Raw genomic sequence first — 21,111 nt, forward strand, 5'->3', positions numbered from 1 at the left:
TGATCAGAGGAAGTGTTTTGTATAATTTCAACCTTTTAAAATTTATTGAGAGCTGTCTTGTGACTCAATCTATGGTCTATCCTGGAAAAGGATTCATAAGCACTTGAAAAAAATGTATATCCTGCTGTATTGGGGTGGAATGCTCCATACATGTCTGTTAGGTCTTGTTCATTTATCATATTATTCAATTTCTCTGTTTCTTTATTTATATCTGTCCAGATGTTCTATCCAATACTGAGAGTGGTACATTGAAGTCTCCAACTGTTATTTTAGAGACATCTATTTCTCCCTTCAGTTTTGCCAGTGTATGCCTCATGTATCTTGGGGCACTCAGGATTGGTGCATAAATATTTATTATAGTTATTTCTTCTTGTTGAATTGCCCCTTTTATTAGTGTATAGTGACCTTCTTCATCCCTTATAACAGTTTTGCATTTAAATGTATTTTGTCCAATATTAGTATCACTACTCCAGATCATTTTCGTTACTATTTATGTGGAACATCTTTTTCTATCTTCATTTCTACACTCTTCTCCAAGTCTCTCACCCTTAATGCTTCCTTTCAGGAGGTGGAACTCCCTTTAGTATCTCTTGTAATTCTGGTCTTTTGGTAACATACCCTCTTGGCTTTTGTTTGTCTGTGAAGACTTTAAACTCACTCTCATTTTTGAAGGACAGCTTTATCAGATACAGAATTCTTGGCTGGCAAATTTTCTCTTTAAGTATAATAAATACATCATACCACTTTCTTCCTGCTTCCATGGTTTCTATGAAAGGTTGGCACTTAATCTTATTGAGGCTCCCTTGTATGTGATGCTTTGCTTTTCCCTTGCTGCTTTCAGAATCCTCTCTTTATCTCTTATATTTGTCATTCTGAATAGAAGGTACCTCAGAACAGTTCTGTTTGGATTTATTCTCTTTGGGGTGCATTGTCTTTCTTGGATATTGATATTTGTGTCTTTCATAAGGGTTGGGAAGTTTTTGGTCATTCTTTTCTCAAGTATTCTTTTTGCTCCTTTTCCATTCCCTTCTCCGTCTGCAACACTGATAACATGTATGTGTGTTTTGTATTATCAATCAATTCCCTGAGACCTTGTTTCATTTTATCCATTCTTTTTTCTTTCTGTTCTCCTGTCTTTTCAAGTTCAGAAGTTCTGTCCTCAATATCACTACATCTGTCTTCCATCACTTCTAATCTGCTGTTATGTGCCTCTAATGTTTTTTAGGAGGTATTGGGGATTGAACCAAGGGCCTTGTACATGGGAAGCAGGTGCTCAACCACTGAACTACACCCACTCCCCTCTAAGGTATTTTTTTTAAGATTTATTATTTATTTATTTCTCTCCCCTTCCTCCCCCTGCCAGTTGTCTTGCTCTCTGTGTCCATTCACTGTGTGTTCTTCTGTGTCTGCTTGTATTCTTGTCAGTGACACTGGGAATCTGGGTCTCTTTTGGTTGCGTCATCTTGCTGTGTCAGTTCTCTATGTCTGCACTGCTACTCCTGGGCAGGCTGCACCTTTTTCACGTGGGGCACCTCTCCTTACAGGGTGCACTCCTTGTGCTCGGGGCTCCCCTATGTGGGGGACACCCCTGCGTAGCATGGTACTCTTTGTGTGCATCAACACTGCACATGGGCCAGCTCACCACACAGGCCAGGAGGCCCTGGGTTTGAACCCTGGACCTCCCATGTGGTAGGCAGATGCTCTATCCATTGAGCCAAATCCGCTTCCCACTCTAATGTATTTTTAAGCTCATCCATCATGTCTTTCATTCCCATAAGCTCTGTTACTTTGTTTTGCAGGCTTTATAATTGTTCTTTATGCCCACTAGTGTCTTCTTAATATCCTTTGTCTCTTTAGTAATATTTTCCTTCAATTCTTTGAATTGATTTAGAAGATTTGTATGATTATCATTGATTAGTTGTCTTAAATCCTGTATCTCATCAGAGTATTTGTTTTTTTTCCTTTGGCTGGATATATCTTCCTATTTCCTAATATGGCCTAAAATTTTTATTGATGTGTAAGCATCTGAATATGTTGGTGAAATTACGCTGATAGCCAATTTCTTTTACTTGCCTAGTGTTCTTCTTTTTCGTGACTTTTCTTTGATTTATGGTTCAATCTTTTGATTCTTTAAAATTGACCAGCTTAAGTTATCAAAATTGGGCCAGGAGTTGCAGATTTTCTTCCAGAAATTTGGGTTAGGAGAGACCAAAAAGTAGCTCTCCTCCTTGCAGTTTCCTATCTAGTCAGCAGACAGTGCCTGTCAATGAACCTTTCCACAAAGGTGTTTCTTTCAACCTCTGCTTGCTTGTGTTTTTGGTCTGGGCAGAGCCAAGATTCAAAGTGGGCCCTGCTGGTCAAATTCACTGCAGAGAAACCACTCTGCTCCTTCAGCTGTACCTTCCCTTTTCCCAGGGAAGAAGATGTCTGCTTCCCTTTCAGTTGGCTGCCGTGGGCTGAGCCACAGGTTTTATCCAAGCTGTATTCCTTGAGGGTGGGGATAGGATCCCTTCCTGAGTGCTGCAGGGGTTTAGTAACTCATGGTTGTCATTTCAGATTCTTCCTCTTTCTGTCAATTGCCTTCCTGGGGGAAGTGGCTGTGGATCAAGCAATTGAGCTCCCATTTACCATATGGAGGGCCCAGGTTCAATCTCCAGGACCTCCTGGTGGGAAAAAAAAAGTCATCCCAGACCTGCACAGAGAGTCGCAGGCCCCTATGTATTGTGGAGAGGCACAGGCCCCCATGCAGTGAAGTGACACACCAAAAAGATGATGATGCAACCAGATAGAAAAAAAAATTGCCCTCCTGGATTTTGTACAGCACTGTCCTGGTCAGCTGACCCCCCAAAGCAGGTCCCTTGGACAACTTTTGTCTCTTTCTCCATTGTTTTTGTGAGAGAACTTAGCCCTGCCTGCCTACTCCAATGTCATCTTTCTGGAATTCCTGCTCACTAGTTTTTAAATTTACTCATAGGGTTGTTTTATCAAGGGGCTGAGTGACTTAAAGTTTTATTGGAGTAGTAATGTTAATTGCATCCTTTAATCAACAAATACCATCTACTGCAGTTATCGGATATATTGCTTCATCCCTAGAGGCAAATTATATGATTAGAAAACTTGCTGTTGTACCAAACTAATTTATTCTGGAATATGCTGGATTTGGGTTGGATAAGTCCAGGACATAGGAATCATGATATTATCTCATAATGTGTAACAAACGTTCCACCACAGTGTGGGGTGTTGGTGGAGGGGTATCGTATGGAAATTATACACATGTGCATGACTGTTTTGTAAGTTCACAACTCTATAATAAAAATATATTTTAAAAAACTCATTAGTGATTCTGATTTGTAGATTGAAGAGCTCCTCCTACATGTACTTCCTGTCTGGACAGAAAGTAGAGTGAATACAGGCTGATTTGGGTCCACAAATACATTCAAGAAAGATAATGGCCGCAAGTTAGTGGTTGGTGACTCCTTACAAGTAATAGGGAAGAAAGAGGAGTGGATGCAAATGAGTTGTGGTAGTGAGCAGAAGACCAGTTGGTCACCTCTGCGATTCTGTTCCAGAGAAGAAGGCTTAATTAGAGCATGGGTAAGTGTGGTCTTCTGCCTGGGGTCTTTGAGTCGCAGGGAAAGCTGATCCTCACAATGAGGGCTATATGGCAGGAACCACTGCTTAGCCCATGAGCCAAGCCATTTTTGTGTGTGTACCCTTCTCAGATGATCAGCATGTCTGTTTCCTGAGCATAGGTTCTGTGCGTAAAACATGTCATGGTTTGAGCATATAACCACTTTTTCTGGCCTCCTTTGAAAGGACTTTCCAAAAATGATGACAATGAGGTGGTTGTCATCTGCTCTTTTGCCTGAAATTCATTTGTGAGATGTTTTGTGGAGTTATTGTGGCTTTGTACCCTGAGATTTTCCTCTTTGGGCAGTTAACAGTCCTTTCCACAGCCATTGTGGTTGCCTAGCGACAGGGGACAGCAGAACAGTAGCTGGGGTTCTGAAACTCTAAGGAATGGGGATAGTTGATGTCTGTCCCATGGACAGGGGACCCCTGTGGGCCCAGCTTGAGATGGGAGTATGTTATAGCAAGAATTCTGTAGCCCCAAGGTCTGAAACCCCAGAGAAAAGCAGGTGAGTTCCCAGCTCTTCCTGTTCCAAAATAATTGATGGAAAATTCTAGATAAAAGAGCCTACAGTCAGTGCTTCAAAGAAAACCTTTCTTTAATGTTTGGGGGAAACATCAGACAGACTCTTGATGCCTCCCTGGAGAAGGATCTCTTTCTTTCAATGGTGCTGCCTTCCCAGATCATAGGCTGAGGCCTGTCACACTGTAGGTGTTCAATAAATATTTGTTGAATGAATAAAATATCCTTCACTTGCTATTCTCAAAATCACACACTCACCCACCCCAACCATTTTGCTAGTGTGGGAAGAAGGAACTATGTCAGCCTTTTCTCTGAACCACTCAGAAAATGTCCCCTTCACCAGTCTCTTGCCAAGAGATATACACAAAAAGAATTTAAGTCTCATTCTTTTCCTTCATGCTCCCCAAATAAAAACCCAAATCATTTCTGGCCACGATATGGAAGTAGAGTTAACCAATATTAGTGATTTGCAGTTAATCCTTAGAAAATGTGGATGTGCATAATACTCAGTTCCCCTTCAAAAGTGGAAACACCTTTTGTTTAGAATTTTCTTTTAATTCATGAATGAGAAGTGACTGCACCTTCTCAGGAGAGAAGGCTACATTCTGGAGGGTGTAGCCCTGTGTCGCCTCCATTCTGCTTTGTTAAGCTTCTACATGTCTATCGCTTACATGAACTGTGTGAACCATATTTTTGTTTTTAACCTTGTGTCTGTGGACCACAGACAATCTGAGAGATTCATGAATCTTCCTAAATTTTATGTAAAATATTGTGTCTCTGTGGAAAGGGGTCCATGGTTAACAATCTTTGGGAGGCTGAATTTGTTTTTCTGTTTGAGCAACTGATATTTAGCCAACCCTTGTTTTCTTTAAATTTCCCTGAGCAGAGCATCTCAGAAATAATATGTCAGTGAATTAACAAATATAGAGGTAAACATAGTGTTACCCAATGGAGGGAAAATATCCTGTTAGAAACAGCTTTGAAATGAATAGCCCTGTGTACAACCAGCAGAGAAGCCAAGTGGAAAGCAGGACTTCACTCTCACTGTTAATGATCATTAGTGTTTTTCTGTTATCCTGGTACATGGATCTGAGTGTTCCGCACAAGTAGAGAGCAGGGCTTTGAAGCAGGAGATGGGAGTATCACGCAACCTTTCTTAACCGTAGGTGGATTCGGTTCAGTTCCTTCACTTCTAAGAAGGAACAAACTATTATATCAGCTTTTCCTGCCCTTCTGCTGTTCCTTCGCCTCTGCTTCTCTTCTCATGCTCCTGAGACAGACATTTTCTATGGTTTACGTAAACCAAATGGGAACTTGCTTGTATGTTTTCTCGGCAAGCAAAATTCAGCCCAGGATGCAATTAACATAGAGAATTAAAAAAATTTTCCTGTGAAATCTCCTTAAGAGTTGAAGGCTTAGCAGCTATATTTCCAAAGCTATTTTATAAAAATCATGTATTCATATGGACTAATTTGTGATTGATCACTATGCCAATTCAACATAAAAACCATAGGCTTAAAAGTTTAGAGAACAGAAAGATATTGTACCTACAAAAAGGAAACCTTTATGTTCTTGTGGAGGGCGAAGAAAAAAAATATGTAAGTTTTATATGTCATATTATTACTCCCTGCCAGTAGAAATTTAAAGAAATTTTTTCACTCTCTCCATGAACCCTGAAGAAACAAAACTGCAATTAAAAACTTAAAAATAGATGTTAATTCTAATATGCTTTATTTCAAGCCTAATAGGCTTGCCAACGTTTTTGTTCTTAATTATTTTATAATTTTGTTCTTAATTATTTTATAATTTGACTTGTCCTATGTATACTGTATTACTATGGTTACTTCAAGAGGCCATCACTCATGACCTTTCAAATGTTATTGTCAAGCAGCCCAAGTTACTTCCCATTTAAATCTGTATTTTTGTTTCAAGCATTATTAAAGAGAGGTGGTTTCAAAGAGAACATTCTCTGGTGCGTTGTGGTACATATGAATATGCATATAAGGGTGTTGTACTCACAACGTCTTCTTTTGTTTTGCTTTCTTCTGTGACCAAATATTAAGTTCTTCTGTAGCATATGATTGGGTTGAAAAAACAACACAAAAAAACCCACAGAAACAAGGCTTGGTCCTTGCCCTCCTTGAGACTGTCAACAAGAAATGCAAAAACATAGGTTAAGTAAGTCAGAAAATATAAAGAGGTCTATAAGAGACAGCCACCCCAAAACTCCTTATAGAATTCAGAGGAGAGAAATAACCTTGACAGGTGGGTTCAAAGAGACTTCAGGAAGAGGGGGCCCTTGAGTGGTAGTGAGAAAGGCAGAGAAAGGAGCATGACCCTTCAAGCCAGAGGAAACAGCCTCAGGAAAAGAGAAACACTGTACTCTGAAACTAGGCAGTACAGTTTGGTGAAAATATCAGTATTGTGAAATGCATTGATAGAAGGTAAAATTAGAAGGTGAAAGAGGCCATAATATTAAGATCCTTCAAAACATTTGTTGGCTTGCCCAGCATCTGTAATAACTAAAATTTGTTTTCCATTTCATAATAAAAAGGTACTTTCAAGAAGAAAGCACCAAAATACTGGTCTTACCGAGGTAAATATGACATGAAAAAAGCAATTACTGCTCTCAGAACCCCTCCACTAAGAAAAAATTAATTTTGTTCAGTCATCATTAATTACTGTGTGAACATTTTTGAATGATTCTAAATCTTTTGAAAAGTGAGCAAAATAAAAGAAAGATTAGACTCAGAAATATGAAAATAAAGCAACACATTTGTTAGAGAGACAGTGAAATATAAAATAATAAAAATACCCCAGGATACTAAAATAAGGTTTATTGGTTGGCAACAACATAATGAAATGTATTAAATCTATGGTATTATTTAATCACTCATTTATTCATTCAGCAAATGTTTATCGAGCATCCTAGTCCTCTTCTAAATATTGAGCATCAAGTTAAAAAAAAACCCAGCAAAGATTCAGTATCTTTAGGGAATTTACATTTGCATTTGGGGGGAGACAGACAATAAATATAATAAATAAGCAAATTATATAGTTTGTTATAAGGTACTAAGTGCTGCAGAGAAAAATTAAGTGAGGAGAGGATAATGGATGGGGATGAGGAGGTTCAATTTGAAATGAGACGTATCTGGTAGGTGTCTCTGACTGAGAAGGTGATATTTGAGCAAAGACAAGAAGAAAGTGAAAATGAGCCAAGTAGAAAGGTGTGGAGAAACTGTTCCTGGCAGAAGAAACTAAGATGGGAGCCAAAATAGGGTGGTCAAGGAACAGTGAGGAGGCCAGTGTGATTTGGAAGAGACAGACTGAGAAGGAAAATATTTTGAGATAAAGGTGGAGTTGTGTGTGTGTGGGAGGAATGGGGTGGAATCTGGCAGCAGATGGAGGCGTGAGTGGCAGAGGCATCAATAGAATCTTTTCGGTCATTATATGGCCTCTGGCCTGTATTCTGAATGAAAGAGTTTTGTCATTTTTGGAGATTTTTGAACAGAAAACTGAAATGATTTTCCCTGTAGTTGCTGTATTAAGTACAAAATGTAAAAGGCAAAAGTGGAAACAGAAAGTTAGTAAGGAGGTAAATACAGTAATCCAGACAAACACTGAAGGTGGCTTGAATCAGGGTATTAACAGTGAAGGTGGTGAGAAGTGTTCAGATTCTGGATTTCGGTGTATTTTCATGGTAGAGCCACGAAATTCCTGTTAGTTTAAATATGGGTTCTGAGAGAAAAAAAAAAAGAGTCCGTGGAAACACAGAGGTTTTTAATCTGAGCCCCTTGAAGGATGATGTCATCAGCTGAGATGGGCAAGAATACAAGTGGAGCAGGAGTTGGGTTTTGGAAATGTTGAGATTGAGAAGTCTAGTAGACATCCCAGTGGAGGTGTCAGAAAGGGAACTGAATGAATGCATCTGGAATTTAAGGAAGAAATCTAGACTGGACATATGTATTTGGGAGTGACCATTATATTAATGATATTTAAAGCCAGGGGGTTGGATGAGATCACCAAGGGAGTAAATGTGAATAGAGGAAAGAGGACATCCAAGGACTGACCCCTGGAGCACACCAAGGTTAAGAGCTCAGGGAGATGAGAAAGAACCATCAAAGGAAACTGAAGGAGCAGCAAGTGGAGCAGGAAGGAAACCTGGGAATGTGTAGTGTCCTGGGAGCAAGTGAGGAAAGCATTTCAAGTCAAATGCTGTCAAGTGAAGTGAGTTGGGACAAATGACAACCGGATATAGTAATATGAAGATTGTGAATTTGATATGAACAGTTTCTGTGGAGTGGTATTGAGAGTCTGATTGCAGTGGCTTTAACAGAAAATGGGAGGAAAAGAATTGGAGATAGTGAGAATATAGTTTTGCTATTAAGGGGGACAGAGTAATCAAGCATAAATTAAAAGTACGAGGACTCAAGATGCAGTAAAGAATAGCATGTTTGTAGGCTAATGGGAATGATCCAGGTGAGAGAGAGAGACAGAGAGAGACAGAGAGAGAATTGGAGACAAAGAATTTCCTGTCTGCTGTTTTAAAGGATGATATGCTTTACTCCCTTTACTTTCTTTTTGTTGTTGAAATAAGAAATTTTGCAGGTTTTCAGAACAGATTGTACTGTTCAGTCTGCTTATTCTCAATAGACTCTTTACAAGCTATTTTATCTTTTTTTCAAATACAGTTTACATTCCACTTTTTTGATTTCCTTTAGAAATGTCCAGAATTGACTTTTGAGGGGAAATGTTGTTTTATGTTTAGAAAGTTTATTTTAAATGTTATATTGTGTAGATCTGTTTAATATGGGGAATGGAGAGGGGAGAAGTGTGTGTGTGTATTTGCCCTTGCCTTGCAACAAAATTTCGGAACTCTGAACTCTTACTTTATTTCAGCGTTACGTCTGGAAGTTCAGGGTCAGATACACCACAAAAAAACAAAATATTGGTAAGAAATGACATTTTTATGAATTATTTTTTTTTAAAAAAAAGCTTTCCAATTAATGAACTAGTAATTCATTAGATTACTTAATATTGAGAGTTTGGTTTTCACATTTTACTAGTAAAGACTTTCAAAATAAAACATGAAAGGTATTTTATTCTAGGAGAAGATTGAGGCAAACTGGGCTGGGGTGTTTATTCATATTATATGGGTAGCAAGGAAGTTAGGTGTGATATGGCCTTTCCTTTTTTAAGTTTAAATATTTTCCACCCTGCCTTCTGTAATATGGTATATACCCAAAGGCAATTTCAAAATATTTGCTTGCATATGAAGGAATTCTGGAATTCAGGCATGATGCAGTTTGGATAAATCACATTATTCAGTTTAGCTAGATGTGGGTTTAAATCATAGTCTATTTCAACTATTTCTATTTTTGTTCTCTTTCAAGCCATCTGATGACCAGACTAGACTAGCTCTGACCCTTGAGGTTTTCTTACTTCCACAAGCTCTGTTCTGTCCTGGGAAATCTGGGTCCTTTCTACCTGAGCCCCACTGGGCCCATCCTTTGGCACAGGAATTTGAGAAGATTTGAAGCTGGGTGATTGGTAAATGGGGGTTCATTATACTGTAGACTCGGCTTTTATGTCAGTTTGAAAAGTTCCCTTAAAAAAAGTAAAAAAAGACTATCTCTATCTTCCTCAATCACCCTTGATTCAGATTTAGTCAGGTCCCTCTAAACTCTACCCAAAGAGATTTTTTGAAAAATCCTTTTGGCGTTAATGTAGAGACAGTGTGATTTAGAAGAAACACCATACGTCTAGGAATCAAGGCCTGGTTTTGCCTTCTGAGCAGCATGATAATCACTTAGTCTCTGAACAAGGACAATGAGATTTAAAGAGCTACTTCAAATAAAATGTTTGGGGTGTGAAAATGGTAAAGTACTTATGAATGTACAGGAGTACAGAGCCCCTAGTATTCAAGTATATTCTCCAGTGGACTGGGGGACTTTGCTCTTTAAATTCTTTTTCTTTCTGGATACAGCAGTTCTGTTCTAGCATTCCCATCACTGATTAAGGCCAACTCATCCCCTAGTGAAGTACATATCCAGAACCTCACTTCTGCACAATTATTTTTGTTCAGAAAATAATAACATCTCTATTCTAAGTGTACTTCATTTATAATCCAAGACAGACAGGACATAACTCCCAAATCCAAAATAATTTTCAGGAAGAGCATTTTTCCTCAATGGCACCATATCAAAACAATTTTTCTCTGGATGGTTGGGACTTTTGGGATAGAATTTAAGTTGAAATTTTGGAGATAGGAAATTTTAACACACCAATCTCCATTTACTGTCCTTTCCTCGAACACTGCTAATCAATTAGCACCCTGGAGATAAACCATTCATTGGTGGCCTAAGACACTGGAAAGGACATGGTGCCAATTACCACAGTTAGAATTTCTGCAGAGGGCTCCCAATTAGCGTCCTGGAGTTCAGAATCCATCCCCTTACAATTTACAGTGGACAAGATTGGGCACCCTGGGGCTCGAAGTAACTGGTTCTGCTTTAGTTCCTGTTTTTTTCCATTTTGTTTTTTTACACTTTTAAAAGAATACATTTAGCTGGAGGAAATTAGTGTTAGAGACTCCAAGGTCATAGGATACTCATAATTATTACTGCCTTCTTACCACACAGTTCAATTTGAGTTAGAATTCAAAGAATGATTATTCAGTGAAGAACTAAATTGCAAGTGGAACTTGGTTGTCTCTTTTAAGTAGTTAAATGCAGTTTGGGTAGAGAAGACAGAGAGAAGATAGAGAAGGATGAATTACTTTAAAGTCTGTGAGGGTGTCCTGACCAACTAAGCAGAATTTATCACCCACTCCCAGTTTGGCACACTGAACTAGAGCCAGTGGTTCTTTACTCATCTTTACCACTCTGTTCTTTGGATAGTCCTTTAATTCCTGAGCTCCCCTGGTAAACTGTGTTCTTAAATTAAGGATTGGGTTTTATTAGTTTCTATGGCCCTGGGACAGAATTTCAGACACGAAAGACATACTCAAAACTAACAGTCTGAGTTCCAGGCATGGTACTAGGTGCTTGGCATCATGAGTATTATATTGATATTTGTGTCATTGCTGTTGTTATCACTTTAGAAACTAAGAACTTCAGATTCAGAGAGACTCCATTGTTGAGTGATCAAAGATCTGCCTTCGCTGTATAGTGGGAACATTATGGGATAATCCACTGGGAGCTTGTTTATTTAGATCCACTCCTCAGGTACCAGATTGTCCCCAATTATTGACCCTATTCCTTTGAGTCTGTTGAAGGATTAGAATTTTATTTGGCTTATACTCCATTTTAAAATCCTCTGACAAAGAACATGCTAGTGCATATAAACAATCTCATTTGAAACTGTTTAGGAAATAGAAATTCTATTGCAAGAAGGCTTTGCCTAAATCCACCTGGTGCAGGATTTATCCCCCTGAACTCTTCCTGAGACTCCTGACACAGAGAAATGAATGATGTAAAATACATGATGTCATTGGTTATGTGGAATTACACATGCAAAAGTGGAAATGTGGATCTGACTTCCATAATATGTATGAAGGTATTTTACTCCTTGTGAAAACTAACCTTATAAAACCTCATAGCCCATATTGTTTCCAGGCTGCAATTTAGTGGTGTCTTCATTAAAGAACCAGGATTTTAAGTGCTAAAGATATGAAATCAGTTTTTTCTTTTTTAATTTGTAAGGTCAAATTCATAGCACAATATATAGGGAGCTGCAGTTATAAAACTACCTCAAAAGTAACTAAAAATTTTACATTTGAAAAATTTGAGAAGGCAAGCAATGACTATTATTTTAAAGATTTATTTTTATCTATTTCTCTCCCCCCCCCCACCCAGTTGTCTGTTCTCTGTGTCCATTTGCTGCGTGTTCTTCTTTGTCTGCTTCTGTTTTTGTCAGCGGCATAGGAATCTATGTTTCTTTTCGTTGTGTCATCTTGTGTGTCAACTCTCCGTGTGTGCGGCACCATTCCTGGGCAGCCTGCACTTTCACGCTGGGCGCCTCTCCTTACGGTGTGCACTCATTGTGCGTGGGACTCCCCTTCGCGGGGGACACCCCTGCATGGCACAGCACTCCAGTGCGCATCAGTACTGTGAGTGGGCCAGCTCCACATGGGTCAAGGAGGCCCGGGGTTGTGCCACATTATAGAAAGTCTGCTCTTTTTAAAGAACTTGGTGTAATATAGTATTAGTTTTTCCAGAAACATATATATTTGTATTTGGTCACATTTCTGACCTCTCTAAATTTTAGCATTATTAAATGAGTTCAGAAGATTCTTCCCTTTGATAAGCAAACTTTCAAATCATTAAGAACCATAATTGTTAATATATCACTTATGCTTTAAATAAACATTGCTACTGATTTAAAAGAAGTATTCCTATTTATCCTTAAAATGAGAGCAATATAGAACTATATTTCCTATAAAGCTTTGTTGCTGTTCTAGAAAGTAGATTATTTTGTTTTTGTGTTTTGTTTTTGTTTTTGTTTTTTACCAATCTAACTGATGAGAAATGATATCTCAATAGAACTGTTTGTTTCTTCCTAACAGATTTACTGGGCATAATTGACATTTAAAGCATGTAATTTGATGAGTTTTGATGTATGTATACTCATGTGGAGCCATCATGAATAATCAAGAGAAAATAAGCACATTCATTACCCCCAAAAGTGTCTTATGCTCTTTTTAATCCCTCTACCCACCTGCCCATACCCATCTCCAGGCAAGCACAATCTGCTTTATGTCACAGTGTGTTACTTTGTGTTTATTTGAATTTTATGTAAGTGGAATTATACTATATGTACTCTTATTTCCTGGCTTATTCACTCAGTATAAGTATTTTGAGATTCATCCATGTTACAATGTAGTTAGAGTAGGGTTATAGTTTCTTGCTGAATAGTATTCCATTGTAGAGATGTACATGCTTGCTTATCTACTTGGCTGTTATTAGCTCTTGTAAATAAAGCTGCTATGCTCATTCACGTACACCTATATGTATGGATATATGCTATCTTTTCTCTTGGATAAATGCCTAGGAGTGGGTGTTGACTTATTTGATAGGTTTTAAGAAATTGCCTGTTTTACATTCCCATCAGCTGTATATGAACATTTCAGTTCAGCGCATTATCTCTACCCCTAGTTAGGTCAGCTTTTTTCATTTTAGCCATTGTAATAAATGTATAGTGGTATATAATTGTGGTTTTAATTCATATTTCCCTAATAACTAATAATGTCGAATATCTTTTCATGAGCTTATTTACCATCCTTATAGCTTATTTGGTGGAATGTCTGTTCACATCTTTCTTATTATTGGGTTTTGAGAGTTCTTTATTCTGAATCAAGTCATTAATCAAATATATGTCTGCAGTTGGACTTATATTTCTCTTAGAGTCTTTAGAAGTAAAAAAAAACTTAAAATTTGATGATGTCCTATTTATCAATTTGTCCTTTCATGGATCATGTTTTTGGTGACTAATCTGAGAAATCTTTGCTTAATTCAAGGTCACAAATATTTTCTCCAAGTTTTTTTCCTCCAAATTTTACAGTATTAGGTTTTACATTTAGGTATATGATTCATTTTGAATTATTTTTTGTTTATGGTACAAGGTATGATTGAAGTTCTTTTATTTAAACAATATCCAATTGTCCAGTTCCATTTCTTTTTAAAAAAACCTATACTTTTCCATCAAATTGCCTTTTCACCTTTGTTGAACATCTGTTTTCCATATTTGCACAGGACTATTTCTGTACTCTAATGTTCCATTGATTTGTGTGTCTTTGATGTGCCATGTTCATATTTTTATTCCACTAAAAATACATTGTAAATTTCTTTTTGAACTCTTCTTTGACTCATGGTTTATTTAGAAGTGCACCATTTGGTTCAAACATCTCCACATATTTGGGATTTCCCAGATTTAATCTATTGATTTCTAATTTTATTCCATAGTGGTAATAAAATAAGTTTTGCCTGACTTGAATTCTTTTAATCTTTTGCCATTTATATTATGGCCTAGCACATAGTCTATCTTCATAAATGTTCTCTGTACACTTGAAAAGAATATGTATTATGCTCTTGTTGGGTAAACTGGTTTATAAATGTCAGTTAGGTCTAGCTGGCTAAGAACTGTGGCAGCTTCTAACATAGCTCCCGATGAGCCCCATCTCCTGGTATTCATGCCCTTGTGTAATGCCTCTTCTTGAATGTGGACTGGATCCAGTGACATATTTCTAAGGAATTGAACATGACAAAAGTGATGGAATGTCACTTTTGAGGTTAAGTTACAAAAGACTGTGACTTCTATCTTCCTGGCACACTCTGTCCCTTGCTGATATTCTCTTGCTTTTTCATTTGCTTACTCTGATGAGGCAAGCTTCCATGTTGTGAGATGCTCTTCAGAGAGGACCATGTAGCAAAAAATCAAGGAAAGACTCCAGCTAAAAGATTGTGAGGAACTAAGGCCTCAGTCCAATAATCTGCAAGGACTTAATCTGACCAATACTTTCACAGGACAGAATGGGGAGGAGAGGATTTTATGAAGGTGGTGGAGTAGGAAGCTCACTGAGTCAGTCCTTCCACAAGAACAACTAATAAACAGGGAGGAACTGTCTGAAACAACTAATCTGAAACTCCTTTGGCCAATAGAATACTGTATGATATCCAGGGAAGAGGAGGAGGGAGAGGCTGATAAATTAGGGTGAAGTGCTCTCTCTCCTTGTGGCTATTACTGGCACCCATTCCCCCACTCATACAGCATGCCGCCATGGGGTTTGGCCTCTAGGCAGCTCACTGGTGACAGAAGGCTCATACAAATCCTCTTCCCCAAGATCAGGGGTGGGCACGGCTAATTGCTGATCACAGCTTTTTAAAAAATATTTATTTATTTGTTTACTTATGTATTTATTAACAACTTTTTGGTATGGAAGTTTTAGGTTTACAGAAATATCATGATTAAATATATAAAATACTGAGTCCCCATATACTATTATTAACACTTGCATTAATATGGTATATTTGTTATAATTTATGAAAGAACATTTTATAATTGTGCTATTAACTATAGTCCATCATTTAAAATACAGTTCCCGGTTTTCACTGTTTTTCTTTTAATTTTTCTTCTAGTAACATATATATGTCTTAAAAATTTTAACCATATTCCCACACATAATTAATGTTAATTATGTTCACCATGTTGTATTACCACCACCACCATCCAATACCAAAACTTTACAATCAGTCCCAAAAGAAATTCTGTACAATTTAAGCATTAATACCCCATTCTCTACCTACATCATGAACCCTGGTAACCTAAATTATAGATTCTGACTTTATAAGTTTGCTTATTATAATTAGTTCATATCAGGGAGATCATAAATATTCGTCCAAAAAGGATAAATCATTTTACTCAACTTGATACCTTCCAGGTTCATGCATGTTGTCGCATGTGTCATAATTTTATTCCTTTTTACAGCTGAATAATTTTCCATTTCATGTATATACCACATTTTGCTTATCTATTTGTTGGTGATGGGCACTTGAGTTGCTTCCATCTTTTGGCAATTATGAATATTGCTGCTATGAATATCAGTGTGCAAATATCTGCTCAAGTCCCTGCTTTCAATTCTTTTCGGAATATAACTACTAGTGAGATTGCTGAGGCATATGGTAAGTCTATATTTAGCTTTCTGAGGAACTGCCAATCTGTCTTCCATAATGGCTGCACCATGTTATATTCACCAGCAATGAATAAATGCTCCTATTTCTCCATATCCCACTCATTGTGGTTTTGCTTTGAATTTCCCTAATAACTAATGATATTGAGTATCTTTTCATATACTTTTTAGACATTTGTATATCCTTTGGAGAAATATATATATTCAAGCCTTTTGCCCATTTTTAAGTTGGGTTGTTTTTTATTGTTGAGTTGTACGTTTTCTTTACATATTCTGGATATTAAACCCTCACCAGATATATGGTTTCCAAATATTCCCTACTCCCATTGAGTAGGTTGTTTTTTCACTTTTCTGATAAAATTCTTTGATACATAAAAGTTGTTAATTTTCATAAGGTCCTGTTTATTCACTTTTCTCTTGTTGCTTGTTCTTTGGGTAAAAAGTCTAAGAAACCATTACCTGACACAAGATCCTGAAGATGCCTGCATACATTTTCCTCTAGGTGTTTTATAGTCCTGGTTATTACATTTAGGTTTTTTATCCATTTAAAGACTTGTCCAAAGTCAATGCCCATAGATACAAAGGCTGTTTCTGAACTCTCCAATTGATTCCATTGGTCTATATTATCTGTCATTGTGCCATTACAATGCTTTTTTGACAATTGCAGTTTTGTAATTAGTTTTAAAGCCAGGAAGTGTGAGTCCTCCAATTTCATTCTTTTCTTACCAAGATGAATTTGGCTGTTCAGAGTCCTATACCCTTACAAATAAATTTGATGATTGCCTTTTCCTTTTGCAAAATAGACCTTTGGAATTTTTTTGGGATTGCATTGAATCTGTAAATCATTTTGGGTAGAGTTGACATCTTAGTATTAATCTTAAAATCTATAAGCACAGAATGTCCTTCCATTTATTTAGATCTTCTTTGATTTCTTTTAGCAAAGTTCTGTAGTTTTCCATGTGCAAGTCCTTTATATGCTTGGTTAATTTTATTCTCAGATATTTGAATCTTTTATTGCTATTATAAATGGATTTTCCCCCTTTATTTCCTCTTCATATTGCTCATTACCATTACATAGAAACACTACTGATTTTTGCATGCTGATCTTGTATCTTGCCACTTTTCTGAGTTTATTTATTAGTTTTGTTGTGGATTTTGAGAGACTTTCCATATATCAGATCATGTCATCTGCAAATAATGAAATTTTTATTCCTTTCTTTCCAACATGGATGATTTTATTTCTTTTTTCTTGTTTTATTGCTCTGGCCAGAACTTCCAGTAGAGTGTTGAATAACTGTAGTAAGAGTGGGCAACCTTATCTTGTTCCAGAAAGCTTTCAGTCTTTCAACCTTTAAATATGATATTAGCAGTGGGTTTTTCAAATATGCTTTCTATCATGTTGAGGAAGTTTATTCTAGTCCTATTTTGCTAAGTGTTTTTTAATCAAGAAAGAATGCTGTATTTTGTCAAATGCCTTAGCTGCATCAATTGAGATTATTGTGTGGTTTTTTCCCTTGTTTGGTTAATGTGGTATATTGCATTAATTGGTTTTTAAATGTTGAACCACCCTTGCATAACTGGGATGAATTCCACTTTGTAATTGCGTGTAATTATTTTAATGTGCTGTTGGGTTCAACTTGTTAATATTTTGTTGAGAATTTTTGTATATATATTCATAGGGGAAATTGGCCTGTGACTTACTTTTCTTGTCATATTTTTATCTGACTTTGTTATTGTAATGTTGGCCTCATAGAATGAATTAGGTAGTGTTTCCTCCTCTTTAATTTTTTGGAAGAGTTTGAGCAGAATTGTTATGAATTCTTCTTGGAATGTTTGGTAGAATCCCCCTATGAAGTCTTTTCCATTCAACCTGAAGAACTCCTTTTATCAGTTCTTGAAGGGAAGATCTTTTGTTGACAGCCTCTCTCTGTTTTTGTTTTTCTGTGAATATTTTAAATTATCCCTAATATCTTAAGGAGAGTTTTGCCAGAAAAAGAATTTTTGGCTGCCAGTTTTCCTCTTTCAGTACCTTAAAAATATCATACCAGGGCCTTCTGCCCTCCCTGGATTCTGATAAGATATCAGCACTTAGTTTTATTGAGGATTCCTTGTATGTGATTAATTGCTTTTCCTTTACTGCATTCAGAATTCTCTCTTTATCATTGGCATTTGACATTCTGATTACGTATGTCTCAGAGTAGATTTATTAGGGTTTATTCTGTGTGGAATACATTGTGCTTCTTGGATATATTATTTATGTCTTTCATAAGAGTTGGGAAATTTTTGGTCATTATTCCCTCAAATATTCTTTTGCCCCTTTTTCCTTCTCTTCTTCTTCTAGTGTTGTGGAAGCAGAAAGAAATCAATGATCATGTATTGAAGGCTAGGACTCGGGAATATTCTGAGAAGGAAGATATATTATGACTGGCCAGGCCTGGCAGACTCCTGTCCAAAAAGCCAAGCCCTGAATAGGTTTTCTAGGTCCCTTTTATACAGAGAATGTAGGAGTGGGGAGTCAAACAGTGATTTTTTGCAAATAGGACTGTTCTTTATTAGTTTCTTAGAGTTTTAAGTGTTTGTTTGAGTACCAGATAGGTTTTGAATTAACATATGCCCCACATTCCAGGTAAGCCTGAATTAATATATTGCCCACATTCCATCTGGATGTAACTTTGAATACACGTTCAGTCTGCATCCTTTCTGAAAGTTTAAGGCCTATATTACTTAATTGACTTTCTAGAAACTAGGCACACTTAGATACAGAATTAGATATTTTTTAATTCATGCACAGGCTATATTATATGCCCCCTTTGAAGCCTCACTTAAGTTTATTAAGCTTTGATCTCACTGTTTCCAAGTTATGAGGTGGACCACTATCTGTGTTTTTACTGCATTATTTATTAAAGCATGTTCTCTAGTTATTTATTAAGGGGAGGAAGCAGGGAAGTATGATGAGAGCATGGGAGGAGTTTCAGCTGTTTCCTGTTTTGATTGATTACCCCACATATCAATCCCCCAGTGAGAGCCTAATGATAAAGTCCTTGGGGAATATCTGGGGCTTTTTCTTGCTCTCAGAAGAAGTCTTTGTTCTGGATAGCAGAATCTTGGGGGATGGGGGTCTTCCAGCAGCCACCTTGGGGGTTACTGATGTCCACATGGACTCTCTGCCAGGTTTCAGATCCATCTATTAATTCCCTGTCTTTCTAGCCTACTTTATTCCCCCTTCAGAGAGTTTATACCTTCAGAGAGTTTATACCTTTAATCTTAAAGGGGTGCTGAAGGGAGATGATCTTTCTTCTGTAGCTACTTCCTACCCTATCTGAAATAAAACCTTATTATTTTATTTCAACTGAAGGAAGACAGATCTGGCATCCTGTATGAAGCTGGTTGAAGTTTTCATATGGCTAACAAGATGTTGATTCTGGAAGAAATAAACTTACTTAGAATTTTGAGAATATATGGTCCCACTAAGAGGACACTGGATCACTGAAGTAGAAAAGTTCAGGTGCCTGCAAAGGTGGCATCTTCCTAAAGCTGGTGGGAAACCATATATATATATATATATATATATATATATATATATATAAAGTTATTTTATGCTGTTGATTAACTTCAGAGAGAAATTACAATAGACAACGGGGTTAGGTATAAATTGTCCATATCAGTTCTTATGGTAGAGGAGAGGAATGAGAAGAGGCATTTCTCTTTTCAGTTAAACTAAAGGAGGTGACAAATGGCAAGGTTTAAAGGGAAGTCTGGTTTGGCCTTTTTCCTAGCAATAGGCATTTAGGCTAGAGTGAAAGGGAACAGTTGATTTTGACATAGACACTACTTAGCTTTGTCTTTTGAAGAGGTATCTCAGGTTGTCCAATAACTAGCACTCATGTGTTCAGGTGCTTCTGGTGAACTGGCACTCTTGGGTAGCTGACTTTATTCAGGATTAGTAAACCATTCCTTTAGACTTAATAGCTAAGGGATCAGAACTACAGAGTAAAGTTTTTATATTTGGCTTTAATTGAGCAACTCCTGATAAATTTTTTTGACAGTTTTTTTTCCAGGCTTTGTCTTTTGAAAACCTGTTTGGCTAAGCTGGTTAGGGCATTCCTCCCTAGATGAGTGTCTTGGTGAAGTTCATGAAGGACTTTTCACTGCACTGCTCCTGGCAGGTAGACCGGAGCATTTCCAACAAGCCACCCATCAGTTTCTAGGATGAACCGCATGCTAGCTGCCCTGGTTTGTTTACCCTGGGTACACTGTGGAACTTTAAGTACTAGTACAGGTGCTGCAATAAGGGGTAGGAGGGAAACCTGGGTTTGTGCTGCTGCTTTAGCAGCTGTGTTAGCTTGAGCATTTCTTTTTGCTATAGCAGTGTTTGTTTTCTGATGCTCTGGATAATGCATAACTGCTATTTCCTGAGGTAACAGTATGGCTTCTAAGTAAATTTAGGATTTTTGTTTATGTTTAATAGTTCACTTACTGTTAGTAAGCAAGCCTTCTTCTCATTACACAGCAGAGTGAGTGTGAAGGACAAGGAAAGCATACTTAGAGTCCGTGTAAATATTAGCCTGTTTCCCAGCTGCTGGTTTTAAACTCCAGATAAGGGCAATTAGTTTTTCTTTCAGGGCTGAAGTTTCAGGGGGAAGAGTTCTATGATTTCAAATTCAGAAATCACTGCATAGCTTGCCTTTTAAATTTTTCTCTTAAAACTGCTTTCATCTGTGAGTCATTTAATATTTGGGTTCACAAGAGGCTCATCCTTTAGATCTGGCCTGCTTGAATAGTTTTGGTAAAGAGTCTCAGGCAGGAGTAGAGAAGGGCTTCTTCAGATCTGACTTTGGGCCCTTTACCGGTAGTAGGGTGGCTGAGTTGAGAGTTTGATCTACCCTTATTTGCACCCTAGGGGGTTTCTAGTAATTAAGTCTGGTATTAATTAATGAACTACCTGTAAGTCAGTCGTGGCCCTGGGTTCAAGCACATCCTTCACCTGGTGTGGGGTGAAGACTGTGAGAGGTGCCCCCAAGTTCATTTGGTGGCTTCTTCAATTAAAAACTGTTGGCTCCACTGCTTTTAGGCAAGGTGGCAATTTTTCTTTTTAATCTTCTAGACATGGTCACTAAGTACTCAGAAAATGAAATTGATCAGGACTTTTAACGTGTTCAGTGTTCTTTTGCATATGATTTACTAGAAGTATTACCATAATTATCAGGCATATATTTTGAATAGGATATAGGCACAATACTAATACTAATTTATGTACTACACAATGCATAAG

At 37.3% G+C, this 21,111-nt stretch overlaps 1 protein-coding gene across 1 annotated transcript in view; it reads left to right on the forward strand.

Annotated features, from left to right (window-relative positions):
- Positions 1–4,035: 4,035 nt before the first annotated feature.
- Positions 4,036–21,111, forward strand: part of CCDC192 (coiled-coil domain containing 192) — a 229,482-nt gene continuing 212,406 nt past the window's right edge. The window contains exons 1-2 of the mRNA XM_023584453.3: positions 4,036–4,139; positions 9,053–9,104. Coding sequence (XP_023440221.2) covers positions 4,045–4,139; positions 9,053–9,104 — 147 coding nt within the window. The 5' untranslated portion in view covers positions 4,036–4,044. The remainder of the gene's footprint in view (positions 4,140–9,052; positions 9,105–21,111) is intronic.

The sequence above is a fragment of the Dasypus novemcinctus genome, chromosome 2 (assembly GCF_030445035.2).
Source record: "Dasypus novemcinctus isolate mDasNov1 chromosome 2, mDasNov1.1.hap2, whole genome shotgun sequence".
NCBI classification, from domain to species: Eukaryota; Metazoa; Chordata; class Mammalia; order Cingulata; family Dasypodidae; genus Dasypus; species Dasypus novemcinctus.